A 12,783-nucleotide genomic window follows, 5' to 3' on the forward strand; every position below is an offset into this window, starting at 1 on the left:
TATATATATATACCACATCTTCTTGATCCATTCATCAGTTGATGGACATTTAGGCTCTTTCCATGATTTGGCTATTGTAGAAAGTGCCGCTATGAACATTGGGGTACATGTGCTCCTGTGCATCAGCACTTCTTTATCCCTTGGGTAAATCCCTAGCAGTGCTATTAAGTATTTTCATCTGATTTCCAAATGGTGATATGTTCTCAAATATTTGATACTATTTTGCATTTTAAATGGGGCATGTGCATCGTTTTCTTGAAGAGGTGCCGCTTTAATGATACAAATGAAATAAAGATAACTGGGCCATTGACCAGTAGAACCAATCTCTAAATTATGAGTGGTGAACGTTCCACAGGTTTGTTAAGTAAAATCTCTTGGAACTTCCCACTTACTTGCAAAAGCAGTACTGTATATCTTATTTGGGGTTTTTAGAACTTGGCAGAGAGCAAGATGCTGTAGTAAGGCCCCTCCCAAGTACTGATGTGTTAGTCATTGTGGGTTTTTGCTTATCAGTAACAGAATCCTAATTAGAAAACCTTAAGCCAAAAAGGAGATCGGGCTAACTTCTGGAACTCTGAAGAAAAACAGTATGACTTGGTCTTAGGAAGAAAGAGATTAGAGGAAGCTGCCGTGAATGTGTTTTGGTGTCTCTTCAGAGCTGTGCAGCTTCTCATATTGCTGCCCCTTGATTCTTTCTTTTTTTGGGACAGCTTCCCCTGTTCCCCTATGCTTCTGGTGAAAGATAACCCTTCTCCAAATGAAGCCCTCCAAAATGTACACATCTTGCCAGGTCTTTTGATGCCAGAGACATGGACATACCTCTGAGTTTCAGTCCAATTTCCAAAAGATAAGATCTGGTTTTCCCACATTAGGTCATGCTGCTGAGGTCTGGAGGGGCTCAATCATAAACCCTACTCTTCCTTACATGAGTTATGGGCCAGTGAGAAATAGGAAAAGGGTCAAGAGGTGGAAAACCAAAAACTGACCGTTATCATTAATCAAGGTGATGCTGGAGGGTCAGCTTAGCTCGGCACAAGGGAGAGGGAACAGAGCACCTAGGTATGTTGGAGTCTGGAGGGCTCGTCCGCACCCGCAGTCACTGTGTGCGCTCTGCTTCGTGAGGAAGGAAGGTGAAAAGACCACATGGTGAACTTGTCATCTACAGTGGCACTTCATTCTCTCACTAACCGTTTTTCTTCCCTAGCATATGTATGCGAACAGGGCAGAAATCAAGGAGGCAGGGAGGTTGGTTTCACTGATCTAAAGGTCATAGATTTTTAAGGTAACTATACTCTCTCCATTTCACCTAAAAAATGGCTCCAAAGCTAATTGCAACTCTTACCTAGGATTTGGATCGAAATCTGAGCAGACTCACTGCTTCATTTGAAAAAGCAATAGCCAAGAAAGTTCAATGTCAAGAAGAGGTGAACCAAACCAATAAAACCATTGAACTAGCTAACAGGCTTGTCAAGGAACTTGAGGTAAGTTGACCTTTTCTTCCAAAATTCTAACTCAAATATTCAGATCACCTCTTTTTTTGGGGGGGGGGGTATTTACTGTTAATAATAACTAAATAGATAACCACTAAATAAACATGGAATCAATAATGAAGGGAAATAATCGTCATTAACACTGTAGTTCCAATGGACTAAAAGGAAGAAGTGATGGATTCTTTGTACTTTTTTTTTTTTTTTTTTTTTGCGGTTGGTAGAAAAGGACATGTTTATTGAGACAGCCAGGGTCTTATATACACTGGGTGATTACATCATTCTTATCAGTAAGTAACAGGTTTAAGTCATTGCAAAAAAAAACTCTTTGTACTTTTTAGTATATAGCCATGAACTCCATGAATTCCTAAGATCTGTTTTAAACCAAGGACAGGCGTTAGATAATTGTGGGATTGAACTGTTGTCTGGTCCTTTTCTTATACACTTGCCTTTGAGTTCTACCATCAGAACATTTCAAAAACTAAGCCTGCAGGGTTGGTTGCTGGGTTGGTTTTTCCTGTGACATCTCTTTACAAGTGACTGACATGCTAAGGTTAATAGTTGCTCTATTAAATAAAAATGCTTGCAGCAATTCTTATTAAATGTGTCCTGTTTGAACACGAGTGGCCAAGGAACTTAAGCCCTTGTCCTCAGGAAGTCACAGATTTTACTTGTTCTCCCATGTGTGATATTCATACGATAGAATATTATTTGACTGTAGAAAGGATTGAAGGATGATACATATTACAACATGGCTGAACCTTGAAACTACCCAATAAATGAAAATTAAGTGAAAGAAGACAGACACAAAATGCCACATGTGTGACTCCATGTGTGTAACATGTCCAGAATGGGCAGAGCGACGGAGTCCACGTGTTAGCACTTGCCAGGTTCTGGACAAGGCGGCAGAGTGTGGAGAGACTGCTAATAAGTATAGTTGGTCCATTATGTGAGAGAAACATTCTTGAATGAGTGGGCATGATCACACAGGTCTGTGACTATACTAAAATCTACTCACACATGTACTTGAGAGGGTAAATTCCATGATACGTGAACTAAGTCTCCGTAAAGCTCTTATTTTTTTTCAGTCCTTCCCAGAAGTATATAGCTGAACCATGAGAAATGCCTTTAGCTGGAGGTGATAGAAAAGTTGACTTACTTGTGGCTTAAACAAATGGGAATTTATTTTTCGCATATTGCAAAAACATTCCAGGGCTAAGTCATCATCAGTCTGATTCAGAGAAGTAGCTGTCAGACTTCAAATCTCTGTCCCTCCTGCTTCTCCATATGCAGCGTGGGGTCCCTCACACCCAGACATTCTGCAGCATGCTCACAGATAGGTGCCACACCTCTGGATTCAGGGGAGACAGAAAATAATCTGGAGCAGCTGGGTTTTTCTCCTTTTATATGAAAACCTGAGTTTTCCTGGAAACCCATCAGGCAGACAGCCACTTAGGGTTCTTTAGCCAGAACTAGAGTGACTGCATCTAGGTGCAAAGGAGGCCAGGAAAATGGGAAACGGGGTTATCATGATGGCTTCGCCAGTCACGGCTCATCTCCCTCACCACTCTTGAAAATCAGAATTCCCCTAGAAGCAAAGAGGGTACACGTGTGCTAGGATGGGCTGGGGCAGGCGGCAGCCATACTTTTAGAGTAGACTTTAAAAAATCTAATTTAAATTTACTACAGACTTAAACCCATCAGCCCTCTGGCACTCATAGCTGCAAAACCCACTCTGGCCGTTCCATCTCAGTAATTGCAAATCTCGTCTTCCAGTGGTTACAGCCAAAAGCTTTGGACTCACTCGTGAGTTTTTGTTCTCCGTGTGGTGACCCATCTAGCCCGTCGGCAGGCTGTACCGGCTCTCCCCAGGAAGTGCATTCCTTCTCGCTGTGCTGGCCCCTGGAGTCCTGCCCCAGTCTTCACCACTGCCCCCTAAAGTCCACTCCCTTTATTGCTGCTGAGTAATTGAAAAGTTAAGTGTATTCATGTCTTCCCTCTTTCAGAATTCTCCAGCAATCGTCTAACTCAAAATAGAGTCCAAAGGCCTTCTCTGGCCTGGAAGGCCCCATTTGATCTGGCTCCCGGATGCTTCTCTGTCCTTAGATCTGTCACCTGCCATCCAGCTCCGCTTTCTCTGGCCCCCTTGCTCCTCCTCATACTGTCGGTCATTCTTAGACCTGTGGCCTCTGCCTTCTTCCTCCTTGAGGCTTACACAAACATTGTCACAAACAGTGACATCACTGGCTCCCTCGCTGGCTCCAGGTTGCTGCTAAAACCCCGTACACACAGCCACCTACACTTACACCCCATCCCATAGGTCTCTTTCCACTTAGCTTTATTTTTTCATAGCGTTTATCACCACATGATACACTTAAAAACATACATTTGCGAATGTATATACTTTTGGGGCAAGGGGTCTTTTTTCCCCTAGCTAGAATAGAACCTCCTCAAGAACAGGAACTACATCTGTTTTCTGCACTGCTTGATCCCAAACAGTCTAATCCTTGGCACATCATAGGCACCCGCAGATATTTGCTCATTGAGTGGATGGTTGAGGTTTTGGTTTGTTTTTTTTTTTATGTTTGTTTATTTTTGAGAAAGAGACAGAGCACGAGTAGGGGAGGGGCAGAGAGAGAGGGAGAAAGAGTCTGAAACAGGCTCTAGGCTCTGAACTGTCAGCACAGAGCCCAATGTGGGGCTCTTTCCCACAAACCAGGAGATCATGACTTCAACTGAAGTCAGGCATTCAACCGACTGAGACACCCAGGTGCCTCTGAATGGTTGAGTTTGTGGAGCCTTGTGTTAAAAAAAAAAATTCTGCTTTGAAGATTTGTTCTTATATCAGTTGAGAAATTCCTCTGCTGCTAGTGGAGTTTACACCTGCTTCTCTTGAAAATGATTTAAGGAGTTTGAAATGTTTACTACTTGTGAGGTACCTAGGAAAATGAAAAAGTGCCAGTTAATTAGACCGTTTTCGTGTAGTAGGGATCAGATGACCAAATACACTATAGAAAACTAGTATAGGGCTCTACCATGTACCTCTACCACGTAGCACCGTCTTTCAAAGGCTTCACTTACTCAGGATGATTTAGATGAGGCAAGGAGAGAAGGTGAAATGATGTTAGCTACCCAAAAAACAAATTACATGTGTATTTGTACACACACACACACACACACACACACACTCACACACACACATTTTTTTTAAGGATTAATTGAAGATGTCAGACCTTTTCCTTTGAGGACAAATTCTTTCCTACTAGAACAGGAGACAGTTAACTTGTGAAAAGCATCAAGACTGATGATTTTGTCTATATAGCATTGACCTGGAAGCTATAGGCCCAACCATTCAGACTAATAAATCAGGCAATTTATATTTAATCATTAACTAACTCCTGAGCTGAACAGCTGTTCAAAATTAGAAATGGGTCACCCCAGCCAGGATGACATTACAGGCAATCTATAATGCATTAGAATAAAATTATAGTGATTTTTAACTGTCTAGAAATTTATTACAGGACATGTTCCAACTCCTAAACCCTTGTTAGCCAATGTCAGTAATGATTTATGTTGTGTGGGTGGGATGGTGAAATTATCGATGATTTCAATAGCCAATAAGTCTATGTTTAGTAAATCTTCAAATTTCAAAGCTGTTTTGGAGAATGAGGTGGGTGCACTTTATTGTTTATCATTTACTATCCAAAGACAACAAAGATGGAGGAAAGGCAAATGAGAAATTTCTCTTTGAAATTAATGGATATGTGGTCTGTAGCTAAGGAAGGAAAGTAATGAATTCTATAAAGAGGGCTAAAGAATTGAAGTTCCTTAGTGTTTCTATGGCTAACTTGGGATGATCTTTCTCAAGCAGAGCAAGGAGGTAATCTTAAAATAGCTCTGCTAACCGTTCGCACGTGCTAAGTTCCTGACCTCTGAGTTACGGGTAGTACGATGGTGTGCAGGGGACCGGCAGTCCCATCTGTTCTGACATAGATCGTGTTTGCCTTCTGCGTCCTCTCTTCTTCCACACTAAATTCCACAGGGTTCTTCTTTGCCTGTACTATCACCTTGCTGGGGGGTTTTCAGTTTCTGTTAATTTTCATGTGTTTAGAATGTGATACCAATTTTAGCCTGCACTGAAATCTAGTGAATTAGTGAACTTTCCTTCAGTTCAGTCAGTCCAAAATACTTACTGTAGTTATATGCCAATCCCATATTAAGGCCTCCCCATACATAGCCTGGAATCCAGATTTTAAATGGTCATCCAACTAGATAGAAGGACTTGAACCGAATCCTTTAAAGCATAGTGTCTTCAAAGCTAGTGGGAGCCTCCTGATTTCCAGTTTTTTTAAGGTGGACTGGAGGGTATATTAGAGAAATAACCCAAGTTTATTAACTACCAGCACTATTCTTTAATTAATAGCATCCAGGATAGGTGGCTCTCTAAGCTTTACATTTTAATTAATTAATATGATTGGTGTTCGTTATTTTCCTTTGTCTGTAAGCAGCTGATAGCCAGTATGTTTAAAATAATGTTTTTCTGGGGGCGCTTGGGTGGCTCAGTCGGTTACCCCTCCCACTTCAGTTCACGTCATGATCTCATGATTCATGGGTTCACGCCCCGTGTTGGGCTTTGTGCTGACAGCTCAGTTTCAGATTCTATCTCTGTCTCCCCCACTCATTCTGTCTCAGAGATAAAGTAAATATTTTTAAAAACTTGAATAAAAATAAATGCATGTCTGTCTAGGGCGGTGTAGAGCCGTTGCTGGAGAGTGGGAGGAATGCAGAGCAGTGAAGCCACCATTACAGATCCTAATGTCACTCAGTCTTGGCCAAAGCTCTTGATGCTCCACTCTCAGAGAGATGAGGAAGCAACTGTCAGCTTTTGAAGAAAGAGGACAGTCCTCAATAAAGCGTCAGATCATCCACCAGGAAGGAGATAGGAAAGTTCTAGTGGCATATTGCAGTAAAATGCACTGAAGAGAGCCTGAGAGCCCCTTCATAATGATGGGTTTCAAAGGTAAAAAGGATGAAGATAGCCATGCTGTTCAGATTGGTTCTGTGCCCTCTAAAGGCTGTACGAAAGGATGTAGACTCAAACTGAGTGGGAACATGATTCCATCAAGCATTTGTTGAGTTGGTGTTCACGATGCGGTTACATCTGAGTAACGTTACCTTTCAGTCAGAGAAGATCCGCTGGGGTCTGTCTATCAAGTCATTTGAAGCTCAGGAGAAGACCCTCTGTGGAGACGTTCTCCTCACAGCAGCATTTGTGTCTTACGTTGGATCCTTCACAAAACAGTATCGCCGGGAGCTGGTGGACTGCAAGTGGGTTCCCTTTCTCCAGCACAAGGTAAGTCACTGCTTTCCCTTGTCGGCCTTTGGAAGCATCATCTTGAAATTTCAGTAGAAAAAACAGTCACAGAAGTCTAAGTGACTTGACTAAGGTCGTGTAGAATGGGAAGTCAGACCTCTTGACTCCCAGGCCACTGTTTCTTATGCACCAGTTTTCATCTCACTTAATGGGAGCCCTTAAGATATGCTACGTCTCTCTGTGTATTAATGTTCGGCATTGATGATTGATTGATTTTTCACTTAGCACACAGTACATACTAGCTCTATCCATGTTGTTGCAAATGGCAAGATTTTGTTCTTTTTGATGGCTGAGTAAGAGGCCATTTCATGTATGCACCCTGTCGTCTTTATCCATTCATCAGTCAGTGGACATATGGGCTCCTGCCATAGTTTGTGTGGCTGGTAATGCTGCTGTAAGCATCACGGTGCATGTACCCCCTTTGAATCTGTATTTTTGTATCAAGGGGGACAAATGTTTGTCCTTACGGAAAGAGGGTTCCAGTCATTGAGCCAGTTCTCTTTTACTCCTTCTAGATTCAGTCACAGCAAAGTGGGAAAGACCGTGACACGTGTACAAATGTATGGAGCATCCCAAGAGGAGCTCAAATTGCTAACGTTAATTTTTTAAATTAATTTTCTTCTGAAAGTGTTTGTCCTGCTCTCTCAAGCAGCACCTGTTGTCTGTCCTTCTCATTATATAGGGTATTTTTTAGAGCTCCGCTGGTCTGTAGGTAACTGTCTCCTAATTGTGTCTTACTTGTCAGTTTGTGTCAGGTATCTTGGGGGTTCAAATGGTTTGTTCATTTACCAGTCAATAAGTGACTGTGGTTTTTGTGATTTTTTAAAATTTATTTATTAAAAGAAATGTTTTTGAAGTAGGCTCTGTGCTCACTCAACCTGGGGTTTGAACTCACAGCCCTGAGAATCAGAGTTGCGTCTCTTCTAACTGAGCCAGCCAGACACTCCTGTTTTTATGATGTTTTAAAACCTATAAACCAACCATGTCATTTAGTAATGACCCGTTGACCTATTTAAGGTAACCTTGGAAAGAACCCTTTTATAAATCAAGTCAACCATCCTTAATGTATTCCTAGAAGTGAAGACTTTATATTCTAAATGGATTAGTTATCCCCAATTTAGTGAGTCAATTTAGCTTTTTTCAAATCAGAACTCCAGGAGTTAAAATTTTACTTGACCCGGTGATTTTAAGGTTTGTTGGAAGCATATGTTTTTGAGAACACCAGTATTGGACTAGAACATTAAGAAGGCACTTGTCCTTCAAGATAGTAAAGTATGTTCTAAAACTAAAATAATCACAACAAATGGGCACTGCAGGGGAAATAGAAAACTAGCATAGAGTTCAGAAGCAGTCAAGGATGTTGAGAGATATTTGGCATCTTTCATGTATTAACTCCCACAGGCCTATCTATCACCTACAAATAATGTGCTCATACACTGTCTTCCCTCCTGAGGCTGTAAGATGAACAGCTGACATTTTATCCTCAAGGTGATCATCCCGGTTTGTACTACTTTCCATCTCTTTTCCCTTCCTTGGGGATAATTCTAGAGTAGTTCTCTCCTCTTATGATTTTTTCCCTGCCTACTATTTCATTACTAGATCATGTCCACCAGCATTCACATACATAGTTATTTCTCCCATGTAAAAAATGCATCAGGGGCACCTGGGTGGCTCAGTCAATTAAGCTTCCGACTTTGGCTCGTGATTCATGAGTTCAAGCCCATCATCGGGCTCTGTGCTGAAGGCTCAGAATCTGTAGCTTGCTTTGGATTCTGTGTCTCCCCTCTCTGCTCCTCCCCCACTCATGCTCTGTCTCTCTCTCTTTCTCTCTCAAAAAAAAATAAATATTAAAAATTTTTAAAAAATATACTAACAAATTTCTCTCAAACCCTCTCTGCCTTTCCAGCTACTCCTTCATTTCTCTGCGTTCATTTACAGTAAGCACTTGAGAGGTGAATCTAGATGCACTGTCTGCAGATCCTCCATTTTCTGAGTCACTCTGGACAGACTTTTGTCCACACCACTCTACCAAAACTCCTCTTGTTGATTTTGCTTTGACATTGCCAAGTCTAGTGGTGCGTTTTCCATTCTCCTCCTACTTGACTCTTGGCTACGTTTGATGTGATTGATTATTCAACACTTCCATCAGCACCTTCTTTCCTAGATTCCAAGACCTCCCCTCCCCCACCTTCCTCCTACCTCACTTATCAATTCTTCTCAGATTTCAATTCTTCTTCTCCCCATTCTTAAGATTGAAATGGCCAGCCTTTTATCTGGGAGCTGCTTCTCACCAGGTCTGTGGCCTTAAATGTGACTTGTACGCCAGTAATTTACAAAAGTTTGTCTGTGGCCCAGACCCTGGCATCTTCACTTCCGTGTCAGAAAGGTGTCCCCTCTACAGTTCATCTAAACCAAAATGCTGACCTTCTCCCCCCAAAAATTCTTCCACTTGTTTAATGGCACTCCCAACTTGTTTAATGGCAGCTCCACCCTTCTGTTGAGCCAGAATCCCTGGAGTCACCTTAACGTGATTCTTCCCTCTGGCACTCATATCCAGTCCATCCAGGAAATTCTGCAGGCTATGCCTTCAAAATACATTCAGAATCTGACCAGTTTTCACCACCTTCCCTTCTCCCGTCCTGGGCCAGGCCATCATCCCCCTCATGGATTACTGCCACAACCTCCTAACTGGTCTCCCTGCTGCTATATTGGTGGTTTCTCTCTAAAATCTAATCTCAGCATAGCAGCTAGTGTGATGCTTTAAAAGTGCAAGTCACATTAAGTGAATTTTCTTCCAGAATCCCTTCCAGGTCTCCTCTCTGCACTCAGAGTAAAAGCCAGAAGCCCTATAAGGCCTTGTACAACCCTCTGTGATTTGCCCCTTTCTCTCTCTTTATCTTACTTCCTATTATTCTTTTCCTCACTGCTCTGCCTCAGTCCTACTGCCCACCGTTCCTGAATATACCAGATATGGTCTGACCTCAGGCCCTTTGCATTTGGTGTTTCCTTTATCTGTCTGTCTGTCTATCTATCTATCTGTCTGCTAGATATAATATAAATGGCTCATTTCCATCCATTAGGTCTTTGTTCAGACACCATCTTTAAATTCCAGATAGGATTAAGGTCCATCCCTCAGTATGCCTCATCCTACTCAACATTTACCACTTTCTAACATGTTCTTTCACTTACTCATTTGCTTTGGTTACAAGCTTTTCCTTCCCTCAGCTACAGTGTAAGATCCATGGAAACAAGGATTTTGTTTATTTTGTTAACCTGGCCTGGTACTTGGGACATTGTAGATGCTGAATGTATCTTTTCATTAAGATATAAGTTGTCTACCCACTTACAGTACTCATTTCAGTGGTGTTTAGTGTATCCACAGAGCTGTACAGCCATCATCACGGTCAATTCTAGAACATGGTCATCTGTCCCAGGAAAAAAACCTCATCTCCATTAGTTCCAATCACCCCATTCTCTCCAGGCTTAGAGGATCACCAGTCTGTTTTATATCTGTTTAGATTTGCCCCTTCTGAACATTTCATGTGAATGAGCTCATACAACATACGGTGTTTTGTCCCTCCCTTCTTTCACTTAGCATGTTTTCCAGGTTCTTCCATGATGCGTAGTCTGTACCAGTATTTCATTGCTTTTTATGCCTGAAGTGTAGTCTGTTGTGTGGATCCACCACATTTCATTTACAGATTCGTCAGGTGATGGGCATGTGGGTTGCTTCTGCTTGTTGGTTATTATGGAAAATACTGCTGTGAATATTCAAATTATTTGTGTAGAGGTGTTTTTGTGTGGATATGTTTCACTTCTCATTGGTATATATGTAGGAGTGAGATTCTTTTCTTACAGTGCAAGGTAACTCTAGGTTTAATCCTTTGGAGAACTACCAGACTATCAATAGATATTTTCAAATGAAAGAATATATGCTTAAATGTACATTGCATCTCAGTGGGGGAAGTAATGGATTTTTCAGCAGATGGTGACACCACAACTAACCAACCTATTGGACAAAACTATAGCTAGTGCTCTCCTTCCCAGCTGCCTAGCAGATGAAGAGTTCCAAGTGATTTAAGTATTAAAATGTTAAGTAAGTTTTAAAAAATGTAGATAAGCTGATATATCATTATAGACTGGAAAATATGGATGAGTGTTACAGACTTAGTAAGCAGCCATATTATAACCCCCATATTATAAAACTAAGAAACAGTATGAGGTTTATCTTAAGGATCAGAAGTCATTGAAGGACTTAAAGGAGTTCTGTGGTTAGATTTACGCATTGGAAAGCTCACCCTGGGCACAGAAGGAATAGTGACTCAGAAGGGGATAAGACAGTTGAGGCCGTGACAGTGGTGATCTAGAAGATGATGAGCTGAAGCAAGTGATAACATTGGACCTGGCAAGCAGGGGAGTGATGGGGAGGAAGGAAGTATGTGCACGTGCCAGTCCCTGAGACTTAAAATTAGTTTGGGAGAAATGATGAAGGTTCTAGGAACGTGATATCACGTTCAAATGTCAGTGAGCAGTAGGGAGCTGGCGAGGAGCCTTACTGGGTGGAGAGTCAGCTTTGGGCGTCAGGGGTGAATAGGTTGGGGTGAATTCACGTAGGGGGAACCCTTGGAATAAAATGAACTGACTCAGTGCTGACATGGAAATGGGAGAAAGATGAAGATGCAAAAAGGCTGGAGAACACCTCAGGCAAAAGGGGTGCCATGGGAGGCAAGAGTATAAACCTGGGAATGGTCAGCAATGCCAGAGCCACAGAGATAAGGGAGAGAGGAAATAAGAACTGAAGGTATCATCACATATGGAAATATGACATTTTGTGACCCCAGAGGTGTAAGTGTGACACTGTAAGCGGGAGATGTAGAAGTAGATGGAAAATACAGACTCTGCTTGGAGGAATTTGCCTGTGATGGGGAGGAGGTAAGCAGAGTGCCTAGTTAGAGACCTAGAGCTCCGTGCAGAGTGTGAATGAGGCAATAGAGTGTTTCCATGCTTCAGGAGAAGAAGGGGAAAAGGAGTTGTGGAGGGTAAAAGGGTGAAGAGGGAGGAGCCACGAGAAATTGGGAGGGCATGGGCTCCAAGATAGAAGTCAGTGGAAGGCCCCTCAGGTAGGAGAAGCAAGACTCCTTGAACTCAGGTGGGGGATGGAAAGAGACCAAGGTGATCAGAGGCAGAGATAATAATCGATAGTTGGTGCAGCCACACCTGCTGGTCTCTCTCCTGTGAGGGAAGCTGGGGAAATGCAGTGCGAGCTGGCCAAAGAGAAGCAAATCCATTCAAGAGAACAGGTGAAAACATCAAAAATGCCCACTGAGTGCAGGTGGAATAGATGTTGATTGTTGCCAAGCAGCTTTAAGAAACCAAAGAGGAGGGGCGCCTGGGTGGCTCAGTCAGTTTAGCGTCCGGGTTTGGCTCAGGTCATGATCTCAAGGTTCATGGGTTCGAGCCCTGCATCAGGCTCTGTGCTGACAGCTAGCTCAGAGCTTGGAGCCTGTCTTCAGATTCCGTGTCTCCCTCTTTCTCTCTCTCACCCTTCCCTGCTCAAGCTGTCTCTCTCTCAAAAAAAAAAAAAATTAAAAAAAAAACCAAAGATGAATTTGGAAAAGACAAATTGGTAGTCACAGTCACAAAGCTTTCATCAGCAATGCTCACAGTGTAAGAGCAAAAGGAGAGGACAGAAAATGTTGAATCCAGCCAGGGTAGTTAAGCCAGAAGCAAGCAAAGGCACCTCTCCACTCCTGGGGTGGGCAGAAGAACAACAAGGGAATGGAAACGTGCTGTTTAGGCTGGGTAGAGATGCGAGTGTGGTCAGAAATATGGGAGAACTTTTCAAAAAATTAAATCTAGAATCACCATATGATTCCACAGTTCCACTTTTGGTTCTATAAATAACAGAAATAAAAGCAGGGA

At 42.3% G+C, this 12,783-nt stretch overlaps 1 protein-coding gene across 1 annotated transcript in view; it reads left to right on the forward strand.

The window, feature by feature from the left end:
- The window catches only part of DNAH11 (dynein axonemal heavy chain 11), a 335,444-nt gene that overhangs the window by 243,999 nt on the left and 78,662 nt on the right, over nt 1–12,783 (forward strand). Inside the window, 2 exon segments of the mRNA XM_029929863.1 lie at nt 1,347–1,481; nt 6,670–6,840. Coding sequence (XP_029785723.1) covers nt 1,347–1,481; nt 6,670–6,840 — 306 coding nt within the window.

The sequence above is a fragment of the Suricata suricatta genome, chromosome 2 (assembly GCF_006229205.1).
Source record: "Suricata suricatta isolate VVHF042 chromosome 2, meerkat_22Aug2017_6uvM2_HiC, whole genome shotgun sequence".
In the NCBI taxonomy this organism is placed as follows: Eukaryota; Metazoa; Chordata; class Mammalia; order Carnivora; family Herpestidae; genus Suricata; species Suricata suricatta.